A 17,648-nucleotide genomic window follows, 5' to 3' on the forward strand; every position below is an offset into this window, starting at 1 on the left:
TAAAATTAACGAACTGCCTTCACATTTCCTTAGATCTCTCTCCTCCCCTGTCGTATCTATAAACGTTTTTTATGAAGATATAATGCATGAGTAGTATTATTGTAACGTAATTTGCTAATGAGGGTATCGTTTTTTTTTTTTTTAAATACGAAACCCCTTAAAGAACGACAATTAACAAGTATCCCTTTTGACTGATGTAAATTACATCCTATCCTATCTAACAGTGGGATTGGCTCTTTATGATGTATCTATCATATATGTATGTACATACATAGATAACATTTTACAACGGCGCTACTGATTTTGCCATAATCATATCGAGTGGATAACGTCGATTCCCCACAGTACCGAGGTAGTACTTTCGCCTGCTAGTCTGTTTTAGTTCGAGCGTGAACGCGTAGCCGTTTGTTTGCGACAGTGTTGTGAGGTGTCGGTCAGTTCGTTTTCTTCTTTTTTTTTTGTTTCCGTTTTCTTGTCGGTCGATTTTGCCGCTATCTTTGTGTAGGTATACAAGTGCAGGTGAAGTTCTTTGAGATTCCGCAATTGTGGTTATTGGCGAAAGCAAATCTATTATTAAAAGCTTTTGTCGGAGTTAGCGCACAATGAAACTGAAAAAATGATGCTTCTTTTCAGTCAATAACTGTGGGCGCTATTTTTAAACGGGCTGGTTTTGTAAGATTTCGGATAAATTTTTATTGTATTTAAGTTCTTACTGCTTAGTGATTCAAAAAATATAAAACAGGGTTCCATGTTCTAAAGAATTTTTAGCAGACAATTTTTATCGCGAAAACGGATAAGAAACTTAAATTATTATTATTACTCTTTAAACGCAGTATAAATAAATTGCTTTTTGTACATTTTTTATTTAATGAGAAGATAAGCTTAATGCAGTTATCTACAAAAAAATGCCTATTATTCTTATTTACGTATAAATTTAAAGAATTTAATTTATATTTCTATACACACAATTGCACATAAATTTATTATTTAAATTTATCTGTGTAAGTGTATCTAAATTTCATCACTTCATCAATTTTTGTCATGTATTTTTAAACCAGTAGGTAACTAGGTACCAACCGTTAATGGCCAGAATATTCAATATTAATTTTTTCACGCTGTCGATTAAGTACCTGTACATGTAATATGTATTTTAATGTGATGTTCGCTAATACCATATTTTTTTCGTAACTATGCTTGTGTAAATTTTGGTCAAACCGGTTTTTTTTTGTGGCAACACATCAGATCATCGCTAATGTAATTTTCCGCATTTACAGTAGGTAGTGTTGGAAACTTCGCAATTATTTTTTATTGCCTTTTAATTTGGCACATAAAACTGCTAAAGGATAAAAGTGAAATAAAAGTTCCGTATAATCATATTTGGTCTTATTTTTTTTTATTAGCTAATAATTTAAACATTAAAGCCACGATACCTATTAAAAGTAAGAATTGAAAACAGTTAGGTTAGGTTAGGCACACACTAGCAAAAAAGAAAAAACAAGAAACAAATTGCAAACATAAATTTATAATTAGATAAACAAGCAATCAAAACCAAAGGTGAGAGTAAATGTTCAGGCAAAAACAACGAAAACAATGTGTCATACCATTTTATTATCATATGTTTCTGTAATAACGCTTACAATCAATTTAAATGATTCATTTTATTTGGAAAATAGAAGTAGCTATTTGACAAATCAGTAAAACAGTTGCAGTTAGAAAATCAACAGTTTTGGGTACTTTAATTTCAATTTCGGTTTTAAATTTTTGTAATGACATGCCCTCTTAATAGGCGGCTAGTTGTTGAGAAAATTCAATGGAAAATGACATTACATTTTATATTGTCAAAATTTGCAAAGCTGTGTGACAGGGTGTATGTTAGATATCTTTTTTTTGTCAATTCGCAAAAAAATGGTAGGTATTTACATTTACCATTACCGTGGTTATTCCACGAATTTTGGAGACATAGCGTATTTACCGAAGTAATCGTCATTGAACCATTGTTAGAGTGCATTTTACGTAATATTTAGTAGGTATATACGTTTAGCTCGTTAATAAGTTTGACCTTAATTTTTAATAGCAAGAATTAGCCTGAACTCAACGCGCCAAGTATATGCCCCCTAACATGCATAATTAACTTATTAGAAATAAAGAGGTTGGTGATATATGATGCGGTTGAGAATATACGTATTTTTTTAATCGTTTCATCTCCATATAGGTTTATAAGAATGGTAATATTGCGAAAACGTTAACGAACCGCAGAAAAAATTTAACGAGAAAAGTGCGTAAATGTTATTATATCACGGTTCGTTGCATTTTGTGAAGTAACTGCTGTCGAACGATGCGAATTGAGGAAGAAATTGCTTTATTCTATCTATAATTGTAACGTTTATTGCTGTTCCACGAGCTTTTTAACGGATCTTCGAGAAATGCTTTTATTGCATTGTAATTGAAAGAACCCATCAATTAAGAATTCAAACTTTTTGTTTTCAGATACCTCTTAAAAATATTTACCTATAAATAAAATACTAAATGGTGGTTTANATTGGATTTCCTCATATGTGACGAAACGTACAGACAAGTTAAATATGGATCTAAGAATTACTGGAAACCGAAAGTGTAAACACTTTCTAAATAGATAGATTTATTTCAGAACGTTTTCGAAATTTTATTAGCTCTCCGTATTTTCGTATGTTGTGAACGAGCATATTTAGCATATCTCTTCGATTAAAGTTATTTAATAATACTGTACCATGTGTACGTAAAGGCATAAATAAACAAACACACTTTTCCTTTTCATTTCTGTTTATGGTATAAGTACTGTATGATGACGCTGTCTTATTGATAGATAAAAAGCCAGCGGAAGCACCTAATGAATGTTACAATAACAGTAATGATACTAAAGGATAAATATTTAGTCAAGTCTCACATCCATTTCTTCGAATTAATTTCAGATAGCGGAAAAAGTAACCCAGTTGGGTGTGTGCGTTTGTTTATTCTAAACTGCGGTAAAATAGAACTAGGTAAAGTGTAATAATATTAATAAATCGATAAGGTTTACGTATGTTTTGTCAACCTACAAAATGAACTGGAAAAGTAGCACAATTTTTAACAGTGATCTATGTGATGTGCTCATTTCTATTTTACAATTGCATGATTTTCATCAACCGCGACTGGGGATGCTTCGAATAGGTTTCAACAGTTGGGAAAATACATTAACACTTTGGCACGTCACCGTTGGTTTTGGTAATACAATACATGTATGTAATATCTGTCGTGGAAAATTAAGAAGTGTCGATTTAATAAATTTTGAAGGAAACATTAGTAAAGGTCTAGATGATGGATCGAAAAAGGAGATCTCCCCCATCACTGTACCATATAAAGTTCGTGGCGATCTCACCCCTATAAAAAGGTTATGGGGTTTAGATGATGGCCCCCCACCCCGAAGAGGGTGGGGTAGGGCGGATCGAAAGAGGGTAGTCATCTGAGTAAAACCCCATAAAAAGTTTGCGGCGGTCTCATCCCCATAAAAAGTTATGGGGGTTGAAAGTTGGTTATTTTGACAATTTTCATACACTATAATTCAAATAAAATTCAATAAAAAAATTATTTNGTTAAGTTAATTCACTTGTTATTATTTTTGGCTAAATATGCTTTTAAATAAAGCATATATTCTTAAATTTTAACGAGGCAGTTTAAATAATTTTGCAAATGGTACTGTACACTTCTGTCTAGCTCTCGCTCGATGATCGGTGAAGAAATGAGCTACGCAGACAAATATGAATTTGGAATTATGCTACGGCACATCCTAATAAAGGGAAAGGGCATATCTCCAACTTCTTGAAACGAACAGTAGTAGTGGTAAATGGTAGCAGTATAAACAAATTCAACAGTAACAAGAATAAAAATTAAAAAAAAAAAATCAACTATTTCAATTTATAAGAACTGCATAATTTCGAGACAATGACAGATTTTTTCAACTGATATTACAGAGACGTTTAAGTGCCTCGCTTTTTTATTATAATAAGTGTGTAGAAAATGACGTCAACTGATGCACAAATAGGTGGATGTAAAAAAGAGATAAGAATAATAAAATATTTATAAACAGGATTTTGTGCAATAAGACATTTTTTTGTGTTTAATATATTATGCTATTATTAAATATGTAGGTTGAAATATTTCGAGAAGTCGAAGGGCGTTAAACGTGGCGTTATTAGGGTTTCCGACATTCCATCACAATGCTATGGGGACATCCACGCATTTATAAATATCTGTGACTCACTTTAAACCAGTAAATCACCGGAATGATGTTCATTCACAAAAATATGTGGGTCACAATGTACGCGAGGTTTTAATTAAAATGTCGCGCTCCAGAAACAGAAATGAATACGGCGACTCATCAGCAAAAGTGCATCTAAATACGTATTGAAATAAGTATATCAATGAGTTCAGGACGGGCAATTTAGTACATTTTAATGAGATAACTAGGTGATTTGAACAATTATCTACCTGAAAATGTAATTAAACTTGGACGTATAGATATATAGAAAATCACTACAATTTTTTTTATACATTTGCGTAGGTAATAATATAATTCATTGTCAAGACAATTAACATGATAATTTTTATGAAAATAATTTTTTGTCTATAATTTGAGAGAAATGTAATAATTTTTGATGAAGTTTCAACATTTCAACTGTTGTAAATTACCTACTATTTGTGTAGAGTCTGATGAATCAGAATTTAGGGCCGAGTTTGTAGTTTAAAAAGGTTTTACAATTAGCTTAATTAGAGTTACGTAGTTTATTTACTTCAAAGATATAGCAGACTGACTTTTAAAGTCCGTTAATATCTTTACAATCTTTTATAGCAACCGCACAACAGGATAACTATTGAATATTACATAAGTGGCTGAAGATCGTCAGGGCCGGATTAAAGTATAAATGAATTATGCAGTTGTCCTGCTGTGCGCTTGCTGTAAAAGGTTGTAAAGATATTAACGCACTTTAAAAGTTAGTCTACTATATCTTTGAGGTAACTATACCTAAATATAAACACACATCTCGTATGATGAGACTTCGTTTTCAATAGTGATAAAATAAGCAGTTACTGCAAGAAATGAAACGGAATTGGACTGAATTTTGTTGGTTACTAATGTTTTACAATCAAAAAGCAAAAGTGTAGGCGAAAATTTAACTTAAATAGCACTTATATTATTTTTAACTTCCAAGGTTAAAATGTTTTAATTTCTTAAATTGTTTTAAATGAATTATCGTAGAATCATTGAATTGTCATGATATTCGTTGTTTTATAATGTATTTTGTGGAGGCCGAATTTACATTTCGACTTAGTGAATTCTTCTATATCCGTCGTAATGACCGGCCGAATTTACCTCTGCTCCTTGTAGGACTCCACAGTACCTTATTTTTAAATGATTGTGTAGTGCGTTCATGAAATAACCGACAATAATAAATAAATAGTATCAGCCTACTATCACTACGAAGCGTTTACGTCATAGTACATGTATTCCTATGCAGGTACAGTCTATTTCAATTTGTTAGAATTGTGACCTTGAAGAAATCTGCGCGAAGATAGAATACACAGTAGGCTTGAGCAAGACAGAAATAGTTGGAACAAGCTTGAACGGGCAGAGCTCTCGATAGGCGGTCTTAGGAGATCGGTTAGAACTGTACAGTACTAGACGAAAATGTTTAGCAATTTCTTAAAACAAAAATGTATATAAATTAACAATAGAAAACAAAGCAAANTTTTTTGATATGTTGTAAATTTAATTAGGTAGGGATTTTGTTAGGTATATACTTTCTTTTAATTAAGGATGTGGGTTGTTCTAGTTTTAGGGAAATGCGAAATTTAGCTCAAGATGGGAAAGAGTGGAGGTACGTGTCCAACCAGTCTTAGGACTGACAACCTTATGATGATGATACTTTCTTGGCTGATTCCAAAGTGTTTTTCTATTATAAGAGTATATCTTTACAATAATTTTCCTAGGTTTATCCCATCAAATTAATTAGTAATGCCAGAAAGTAAAACGTATTTGAAATCATGATTTTTAATAACAACTTGATGGCACATGATAGATTAACACACCTGTTAAATTATTTATGAATATGTTTATATGTATGCAAGGTGTGGGAGTAATTAGATCATAGACGTTTGAATGGTATGATAACTTGATTGTATTTTAGTTGAAGCAGTGGCGGCTCGTATATATTTATTTAACACAAGAGGGCGTAAAGAAGGTACGCTGCGCATTCATTGTCTCTTTCTCCCCGTTGTCACGCTGCTTCACAATTTTTTGTGTCTGTCCAGCAATACATACGGCGATTTTTTCTTTAAATTCTCCGAAAGATTAACAGTTTATTTGATTTTATTCTTCCTGCCATCTAGTTGTATTAACTTTGTACTACAATTTTATTATCAGCGAACACAGATATTGTACTCTATGTTCAAGCTGATATTATTTACGTGTTTCATAGTAAAATACAGCCCATTTCAATTTGTTTGAATTGTGACCTTGAAGAAATCTGCGCGAAGATAGAAAGAATACACACTAGGCGTGAGCAAGACAGAAATACTAGCAGAGCTCTCGACGGGCGGTCTTAGGAGATCGGCTAGAACTGTACAGTACTAGACGAAAATGTTTAGCAATTTCTTAAAACAAAAATATATATAAATTAACAATAGAAAACAAAGCAAACGTTTTATAGGTGTGTAGAGCGTTAGGTTAATTCACTTGTTATTATTTTTGGCTAAATATGCTTTTAAATAAAGCTTCTTGAAACGAACAGTACTCATCATTAAACTAGTGCCGCTTTATACTGATAAAAATTTGTAGTAAATATAGGGTTGTGGATGAATCCGTATGCAAGATTGGTTCGGTATTTCTAAGGTAATATTATTTGAAAATGACTATGAAATGACAACACATGAAACGAAAATATTCGGATAAATCTCCATTAAAAGTTGGCAACAGAGCCTGCTTAACAACTTGCAATTTTATTTACAGGCTGTAATCATTCAGTGGCGTGTAAATTGTCATTTGCTAAAGCTTCTTAGGTCAATGTATTATAGGTACGTAAAATAAGAAAAGAATGTGTTATTGTTATTGTAAATGGAAGGAGACATCATAATCGTTATGGTAACAGCAATTAAGAAATAGTAAACGAAAGTATTAAAGAGCCTATTAGTATCTGTGTAACCGCAAAAAAAATGCTAATACTATTATATCTATATGTATTACAGTCTTGAAAAAGCCTAAAAACAATTGGCCAAACGTCGGATCTGATTTTTTAAAAATTGATGAAGTATTCCGTAATCCGTTACTTGATTTAGTTTGAAAGTCAACCTCTTCAAAAATTGACTCTTTGACTTGATTTTTTTTTTAAAGGAAAAACGACACTGAAGAAAGGTCTGCTATGAATAAATTATTAAATTGGATGCCCTTGATCCCCAAAGCTTCATGCTTCTGCATGTGTACCTCTAACAAAAGACGTACTTATTGAAGATGGTCATTACGTTATTAAATCATACGGTATTTAAAGAAGGTCTTTGACTTTTGTTTTAAATGAGAGACGAGGAAGTATTTTTATTATAAGTGTGACTGTTTTTAAAATCGTGTCATTTCTCTTATGAATCTACTTATACCCACTTTTCAACAACATTGTGTTTTTAGTGAAATCCATTATTACATATACATATACATAGTTGTGTAGTTAAACAAGATTTATATATGAAGCGTATTACGTAAAATTGCTTTTTAAATGGTTTTAAACTGTTTAATAGTGCTTCCGGTATTACTTCCCACTATATCGATAATTTACGTGAAAATATGCTTGTTTAAAGTGTATATTTATAGTTTCATAGTTTGCATTATATGTTACATAACAATTTACGAACCAAAAGAAGAAATGTTCAAAAATCATGATTGTAGTTTTGAAATTTTCTATTGGGATCCGTCAAATGGGTATACAACATCTGGTGGAAAAATTTATAACTCGAATGAGGGAAAAATTTACATAGGAACTGTGCACGCAAATTGTAAAATTGTTTATCGAAATAATAAAACACGTTAAAAAAGTAAAAATTTTTGATGATGGAGTCGACGAAGTTTTCTTCTAAAGTTAAGTTAAAAAAAAAGTTAATATGTTCAGTGAAAAGCTGTAATAGCTCTTCAGACATATATCTTCACTCTTCACCTACATTAACTACATTCCACTAGAATCATACTAAAATTATAAAGTGAGAAATTATTTATTCCTGTGTAATTGATTTAACACAATTCTAATGATACGATATAAGTATTTTGAGGTTAAGAACCTACCTGCTGCAATACAACAAAGTTGCAATAATGTGTTTGCAACGTTCTCTTAAATCGGCTTTGCATGTGCAAGTCATTGATATGATANTTACTGTTTTAATAATTAACTTTTTTATTAATTAATTTTACTATTAAATTCATTTTCATGCTTTACCTTTTCGATTAAACATCTGCATACGTATAATTGGTTACAATTGTTTTGTGTTGTTTAATCCTATTTTTAAAGCACCGGTCTATTTGCCCTATGTAAAATCACACGTGCGACAGTTTACTCTTATGTTTAGTTTTTTGTATCTTCCTCATTGTTTTTGATAAATTTTATATAGAGAGTTGTTTGTTTTGAATGAGAATGAATTTGTAATCAAGATTAATAATAAGAATTTGTTTTGTTTCTTCCACTTTTTTTAATTAGTGGTAAAAGTTAATTTATAAACGGCAACTTTTATGCCTGAAACGGGCGAATACGTCACGTCATTTATTTTGATGGTTGTTTTTAACGTCAACGTCCCGTCTCGTGTATTATTAAAAGGTGTAGGTGAACGATTCAAAAAAACTTAACGTCTGGAATCTTGAAGTGCTTATAGTCGACGTTCACCCGTAAAAATAACTCTTTGGCGTTTTTAAAAAAAGATGTTACTAAAATTACCTGCCGTCTTGCATCCAGTGAACGGTCAGTAATTTAACAAATTTGCCCTTCTATTTCGTGTATTGGTTATTGTAAAAAATGTATCTAGTTCTTTCCCCTCTTTTGTCTCCGCCTTTCCCTGCCGATTTTATTTGCTGAACTACGTTGCCAATTTGTTTGCTATTAAAAATATTGACCACAACATGCCAAAACCTTTCCCATCGCGGAACACTTTAGGTTCAAAATGTTCAAGGAAATTCGGCTTTTTTTGACCATGAAACACTTATGTTATTTTCGGTTATCGTTAAAAGAAATGCAGTGAAATGTTTATGTAATGGTTGTCTATCAACGTAGGAAATACTCTGGTCCAGTACTGACACTGGGAAAATCCTGTTTCAATCTTTGACCAAACTTGGACCTGTTGTGACTTCCTATATTGGTAAATGTAAGATAGCTGTACAAGATTTTGCGTGTTATTTTACGATAATGACAAAAGGTACCACAATATATAGTAAGTTATTTATAATTGAAATTATTTGGACGTGTTTTATAAAATTCCGTCATACATCTCGACAACATAGCTGAAATGCGGCGTTCTGATTGGTTCAATAGCATCCCCTCACGGGTTTGATATTAGATCTGCTTGGGATCATAGGGTTACGGTAGAACAAGATAACATTCATTATGAAATTAATATAGTTATAGTACTTCGTGAGTGTTGTCTTTTCCTACAATAGCCTTATGATCCTAAGTGTATATATCCATTAAAGAAAAAGTTTGCATAGAAGCATTGTAAAAATTCGTTTTATTGGTTAGTCAATTTATTAAAAGACTGTGTCATAAACTCCACATTCGTAAAAAAAAAGGTATTCCATTGCACCGTACTGGAACTCCACCAGTTCATCCTGCGTACGTATCGCAAGCCATTATTTCTACCACCAATTTGTCAACGATGCTTAAAGCTTAGAGAAATCATTATGGTGTTGTACATACATTGTAATAATCGACAATGCCGTCTGCAATTATGGAAGCTGGGCTCCAGCCACCATGTTGGGTGAATGTTTTGCTTTACCTGTACATTAGGTACAGGTAGTTTACAATGGCATGACCCTTCAGATGCGCAAATTATGAACCTTGCCCCACAGGGCTGGACTACAAAAAATGATTGCGAATGTATTTAGATGGAAGAAATCAAACGCAAACTGTACGATTTTAATAAGAGATCGCCTTAAGTTGGTCAAATAGCACACGCATGAAAATGATACAAGCATTTGGCAACTCTGTACATTTTAATGCCGTGTTACCGCATGAGTTACTCATTTATTATTTTTTCTCTCTTCTAATTGCATACGTCCCTATCATCGTCAGTGGGATGAGCACTTAATGCCACGTAGACCGCTATACGTTGTCGGAATCTACAATTAGCCTGCTCTCCGACTGTGTTCTTGAGTTCTGCCAGAACTGTTTTCCAATTAATAACTGGAACAGTAACTTTACAACCATGCGATAGTTTTACAAATTGCCTATCGTGTATGTACAACACCTACTTTTTGTAATGAAAAAAACGGCGTACACGTATCTTTCGTGTTTTAGTACCACGATGAAATTGCTAAATAATTATAATATGTACTACAAAAAAAACTGAAAGTTATTAAGAATAAAAAGTCGAATGTAGTCAATGACATTTATTAGTGTAGAAATTTTTGGTTCCGTTTGTGTTCCGACCCCATTAGGAACACGGTATTGGTGTGTGTATGAGAATGTTGTTATTATTTTATGAAATTAACGGAAAATCTTATTTTTTTTTTCTTCAAATGGTAGTGGCGAAGCCGTAAAAATACTTCTCGTAAATTTTAATCTAATACTACCTGCAGTATTTTATAAATCTGATATAATGCAGACGTATAATATTTGTCTCATGTTAATGTTACAATAAGTATAGCTAGTTTGAAATCGCATTGGCGAGAGACTGACCTTATTGCATTCATATTGTACTTACGGCTGTTAAGCATGCGCCTCTCTATGCAACAATGGATGGCCATTGTTTTTGAGAGGTAGAAATGTAGAAGTCAATGAACGGGCGGAATTTTGCAACTTAATGCCGAGGTTCATGAGATTCAGAACTACCTCTACTTTATCTTGTCTTTTCCGGTGCACATTAACTGCACCAGCGTTACAGTTTCTATACGCCAAAAACCAGTAATTAGGTACACGAAAGTATTCTTTCACCTGCACACAACATTCGTAAATTTTAAATTACGTGTAATTGCTCCCGATAGGTATTTAGACAATCTAAAATATATAAAAAAGTGCATCGATCTAACTAGTGCATCTTGCCAATAGTATAATTAGTTAATATATTAAAATGAAGAACAAAAATAAAACGAAAAGTGACGGTAAAGTAGCCACGGCGCAACTGATATTGTCCGAGCAAAACAATCAAATTTTGAGTAGCAAACCACCGCTTGACAAGAAGGCCGTTAAAGAGAAGGAGGCAGCTGAAAAGAAATTTAAAAAGGGTAAGAATTTGTTTTTGTTTTAACATTCAAATAAAAATGAAGTAAAAATAACTTTTACGATGCCGTGTTCGAATCTAGTCCCAGAATATCCCCAACGTATCAGCATTTCGTAATATTCGAAACTCAAAAATATGTATGTATAAATGACGGTGTGCAGTGTGCACATTTTCATGTAAGAATTCAAAAAAATAAACGATTTGTAATTAATTTAAGAATTAATCATTTTTATTCTAGAAACATATTTGTAGATTGTTTCGAAAACAATCTCTCTAATGAGACACTAGAAGTTATTGGTGAAAAATAATTGCATGCTTATTGCTCACTTTTGTATAGATGAAGAAAAGCTATATTTTCTTTCCAATACCAATGGCATCTTTAGAATGTTATATATTAGGCATTTTAAGATACGTACTGATTTTATTTATTTCAAGAGTTCCCGAAAATGTATTAAAAATTTTAAAATTAACGTTATTTTTATCGTAAGTTAGTAACCACTATGGTTTGATCTGAAATAAATGGGGTAGTATTGTAATCATAATTTCAAGTATTCGTTTGTAGTAATAGATGTTAACAAGTAATTGGGAAATGTTCTTAATCGGTGATTAAGATTAAACTTAATAGTAATTTATTGCTTCAATTAGTATACGTATTACATCCTCACTATTATTAATTATACCGGTGTATTTCAGTTTGATTTTTAACATTAATCTATAAATAATAGCATTTGCTGTGTAATTTCATTTACCAGATAAGTAAACGGAATATAATTTTCTTTCCTTATAAGGAAATGCAATTTAACAAACAAGCATAAATCCTGCCATATTATGTACGCCTATTATAAGTTATAATCCATATGTAGGTTGAAAAGATTGTAGATAAAATGTAGTGTCAGCAATTATTTAATTAATAAGTGCACATTCTTACTGTGTTCGTATTAATATACACGGCGTTGTAAGAAATATGTGTAGGTATAGGTATTAGGGTGATTCAAAATTTCTTTTATTTTCATTCAAATTGGTTTAATGGTTCTAAGTACATATGAGAATTCTGGCTCAATAGGAACTTATGTCATACTGACATCTACTGTTGGTTTTCTTCGAGATAATGTGCAGTGGAGCTTGATTATAACAACATCGGCTATAACGTTAATTCTGATATAGCGTTACTTTTAAATAGTCATGGAAATTCGTCATTTAAACTAACGGTAAAAGTCTTACCATTAAATACAGTGTATGTGTTACACAGTTAGTGCAAAGTTTGTTTCTGAAATTGCTCAAATTTGTCGATTCGTACTGTGTCTACTTCCGTTAATAACAACTCTCGATTATTATGTCAAAATATACCTAGTCTCTAGGATGACGTTGTAATAAGGTGACCATACGTCCCGGATTGGCCGGGACAGTCCCGGATTTCCACCTTGTGTCCCGGATTTTTCTAGAAGCAATATTTGTCCCGGATTCAGGTTTTTTGTCCCGGATTGTCCCGAATTTTTGATTACTTGTTAATAAAATTACAACCCATCAAATATCTGAAAATGATACGACGAGTATGCTTATATGAAAGTATACGTTGCGGAAGAGAAAATTGCCGAATGGAAAAATAACCGAACTGTATCAATCCAAAGGTGGGTTGAAATGGTCTCTCACTGTTCGGCAGTATTTTACCTTTTTTTTTATGCATATTATTATTAATTCGTAAATGTAGTAGTAAGTAAAATTTAACTAATATTTATTTTCAAATATTCCGATTNGTAAGGTTATGGTGAGAAGGGGAATTCCCTAATAGCTTGTGTAAAGTGCTATATACCGCCCGTTAAGTGGTGTGCGCTAGGTTATGTTATGGAGGGAAAGGTTTCATTGATTGACGTTTGTGAAGTGCTATACACCATGAGTTTAATTTAGGTTAGGTTAGGTTATGGTGAGAGAGAATCTTCTTCTGATTGCCATGTGTAAAGTGCCATTGCCATGGGGACCCATCCGATAGTTACAATGTATGTAATATAGATAACCGCTTGAAATACGATATCGAAGTCATTATATGTATGCAATAACCGTGAAATTATGCATAGTATATAAGTATTTACTAAACGAAGTCAAGTGTTTTTTAAGTATACCATAGTGTAGAAGGAGGGAACATGCAACCTACATGAATGCTAGCTCATATTAATTAATATTTAATGATAGAATTTACGACAATTGAAAATTAGCATTCTGAAGTGTAATTGATTGAATTGTAACTACCAAAACTAAAATAATTTCGCAAATTTATAAGTATATCAACTTATGCGGCCTTCTTTATTACTTCCTAATTTAAATTTGACCTATAGTGGTAAAAAGTTCCTCACGTCTGGTATGGGAAATTTCAAAGTATGCACTATGGGAATTGTCGCTTCGTAAAAATATGCATTCTGTCTATATTATCTTCGCACAACCTCCAGCAGCCAGTTGGTGTTCGTGTCCGCTATGTTTTTTTTTAAGCTGGTGTTGATAAGAGTGGCATATTATAATTCAATACCAAGATCTGCACTTTCGCATGCGGTATATGCATGTATAAATCTCTTTAGTATAGGGGCTTTTTTAATAAATTAGAGTTGTGATTTCAACTATCAAGTAAAATATAAAAATATATTCTACGTACCCCAAGTAAACTGTTAGTATATTACGATAATTATAAATTTTAACACAAATACTAAACATTGCATTTTTATCATATTTACCTAAGAACTCTGAATTTTTAAAATTCTTGTTTGTTTTGTTTAGCATTTTTTATCGTTTTAACATTGACAAATTAGTGAATAAAAAACCCAAAAGTTCACATTAATAATGATAAGTGATAGCAGACTGATAATGAAACATATGATGCATTTTGACAACTGCCTAACTTTATTTTCGTTTATTGTATGTACGTATAAAAATAACTTGTTATCTCAAAAGGTCTTGACCTACATACACAATCTGTATTAGAAATTGTTCTACATATTTAATTCATTGCCCGGCACAATCACAAATGCAGAATATTAATTTTATGCCAATTGTGTATACTGGGTGCACTGGTATTGTAGGTATATGGATTTGTATGTACACTAGGTAATGGTAAACATACCTAGCAGGTATCAATATCGCGGTTATTCTCTCTCCTCTCTTGCATAATTTTTGATATCATTTCTGTCAACAAGTGTAGAGTAGACCTGTTGCAAAGCAAATACATATACATATACATTTTTATTTAATGTTATGCCTTACATTTTCGTTTATAACCGAAACCGCAAAACTAACCGACCTTGGCACCCAGCGGCTACCACATTAATAAATTCATATGTATATATAGGCAGTATTAACTATATTTGCATATATGTATGGATATAATGCAGTCAGCGATATTTATTCCGCGACAGCGTAAACCTTTGAATGTTGTAAAAATAACGCGATTGCATGCACAGAAGATGTAAAAAATATATGTACATTTTTATCAAAATTGGCTTACTTGAAGATCCGGAACTAAAAAGTAAATTGTATAATATCGTCGATTTGTTATATGAGCATATTTTTCTAATTGTAAGCCAAAATTAACAAAAAAACAAAGTTGGCGTTATTTTTTTTACTTAACGACTGTCATTTATTTACTTTATTATTTGTAGAAAAACCTGAAATTCTTAGAAAATTTTTAATTCAAACAAAAATTTTCCTAATATTAATAACAGGAATGTATAAACGGTCTAGCTCGCAATTGTAATGCGTTAAGTAATATTAAATGCAGTTATATAACATTTAAGATGACCGATAACATTGTAAAATTACCAGGGTCCGGTAATACAATATCAACCAATTATGGTATCATCATCGCCCATGGAAGTTGAAGGTTAACATCGCATCGGTCCTCCTCTGTATCAATTCAAAGTTCAAAGCAGTATATATAAATAGCCATGACGTTCAATTACATCATAAAACTGTAAATATTGGTTTCCGATTCTAAAAGCAACAAGATACTGCGAGTATTTATTGTTATACGATGAGATTTCTGTATTTGAGTTCGAATAGTACCTTACCTCCCATATTCTATATATAGATTGATCAAGATGCATAAATCTTGTTAAGTGTAGGTATAAAATTCTGAGCATCATATGAAGACCGAAATTACACAATGAAGAAATCTAGTGAAAAAGCTAAATAGAGAAAATTTTAAAGTCTTGACATCTATTATTCTTTCCCTCAATTTTCCAATAAATATTTTTCGAATTCATAATAATTAGAGAATGTGTGGCTTCATCATCATCATAAGGTCATCAGTCCTAAGACTGGTTGGACACGTACCTCCACTCTTTCCTATCCTGAGCTAATCTTCGCATTTCCCCAAAACTAGAACAACCCACATCCTTAACTATTTGCGAACAGCAATCTAACCTAGGTCTACCTCTACCCCTCCTAACTTCTGTTTCTGCCTCTTATATGTCTCTGACTAGACCTTCATGTCTGAGAAGGTGTCCTACCAACCTATCTCGCCTATTTTTTGTTGACTTCCATAGTCCTCTGTTCTCTTATTCTTTCTAATACCTTTTCATTACTAATCTTTTCTACCCACGTTATCCTCATCATTAGCCTAAAACACCACATTTCGAAAGCTTCTAACCTTTTCGTTTTAGCCGCGCCCACTGTCCATGTTTCGCATCCGTACAGCGACACGCTCCAAACATACATCTTTAACAACCTTTTTCGAATAAAAAAAGTACACTTAATTTTTTGCACACACCTGTAAATTGTAATGCTTCAAATTTTTATGTTTAGGAGTCGTCCATAAAATACGTCACTCAGACTTTCACCTTTTTGAATTTCTCCCTTCCTCGTCGTCACAATAAGTTACACTTTTGGCGACCCCCTAACAAATATTACGTCACAAAAGCTAGTCCTCCCTATAAATGATTTTGGTGAGTAAAAATAGCCGTAACAATCACTATCGTAATGAAAAATAAGAAAATAAAATTAACGAACTGCCTTCACATTTCCTTAGATCTCTCTCCTCCCCTGTCGTATCTATAAACGTTTTTTATGAAGATATAATGCATGAGTAGTATTATTGTAACGTAATTTGCTAATGAGGGTATCGTTTTTTTTTTTTTTTAAATACGAAACCCCTTAAAGAACGACAATTAACAAGTATCCCTTTTGACTGATGTAAATTACATCCTATCCTATCTAACAGTGGGATTGGCTCTTTATGATGTATCTATCATATATGTATGTACATACATAGATAACATTTTACAACGGCGCTACTGATTTTGCCATAATCATATCGAGTGGATAACGTCGATTCCCCACAGTACCGAGGTAGTACTTTCGCCTGCTAGTCTGTTTTAGTTCGAGCGTGAACGCGTAGCCGTTTGTTTGCGACAGTGTTGTGAGGTGTCGGTCAGTTCGTTTTCTTCTTTTTTTTTTGTTTCCGTTTTCTTGTCGGTCGATTTTGCCGCTATCTTTGTGTAGGTATACAAGTGCAGGTGAAGTTCTTTGAGATTCCGCAATTGTGGTTATTGGCGAAAGCAAATCTATTATTAAAAGCTTTTGTCGGAGTTAGCGCACAATGAAACTGAAAAAATGATGCTTCTTTTCAGTCAATAACTGTGGGCGCTATTTTTAAACGGGCTGGTTTTGTAAGATTTCGGATAAATTTTTATTGTATTTAAGTTCTTACTGCTTAGTGATTCAAAAAATATAAAACAGGGTTCCATGTTCTAAAGAATTTTTAGCAGACCATTTTTATCGCGAAAACGGATAAGAAACTTAAATTATTATTATTACTCTTTAAACGCAGTATAAATAAATTGCTTTTTGTACATTTTTTATTTAATGAGAAGATAAGCTTAATGCAGTTATCTACAAAAAAATGCCTATTATTCTTATTTACGTATAAATTTAAAGAATTTAATTTATATTTCTATACACACAATTGCACATAAATTTATTATTTAAATTTATCTGTGTAAGTGTATCTAAATTTCATCACTTCATCAATTTTTGTCATGTATTTTTAAACCAGTAGGTAACTAGGTACCAACCGTTAATGGCCAGAATATTCAATATTAATTTTTTCACGCTGTCGATTAAGTACCTGTACATGTAATATGTATTTTAATGTGATGTTCGCTAATACCATATTTTTTTCGTAACTATGCTTGTGT

General features: G+C 32.2%; 1 protein-coding gene across 11 annotated transcripts in view; it reads left to right on the forward strand.

Annotated features, from left to right (window-relative positions):
- Positions 1-348: 348 nt before the first annotated feature.
- Positions 349-17,648, forward strand: part of LOC108732673 (actin-binding LIM protein 3) — a 47,145-nt gene continuing 29,845 nt past the window's right edge. For 5 of the 11 annotated variants that reach the window (XM_018463602.2, XM_018463605.2, XM_018463604.2 and 2 more), the window contains exons 1-2: positions 349-519; positions 11,237-11,476. In XM_018463602.2, the coding sequence (XP_018319104.1) occupies positions 11,323-11,476 (154 nt within the window). In that variant the 5' untranslated portion in view covers positions 349-519; positions 11,237-11,322. The remainder of the gene's footprint in view (positions 520-11,236; positions 11,477-17,648) is intronic. The other 6 variants (XM_018463603.2, XM_018463606.2, XM_018463610.2 and 3 more) reach the window with 3 other exon arrangements.

The sequence above is a fragment of the Agrilus planipennis genome, unplaced genomic scaffold (assembly GCF_000699045.2).
Source record: "Agrilus planipennis isolate EAB-ADULT unplaced genomic scaffold, Apla_2.0 scaffold56, whole genome shotgun sequence".
NCBI lineage: Eukaryota > Metazoa > Arthropoda > Insecta > Coleoptera > Buprestidae > Agrilus > Agrilus planipennis.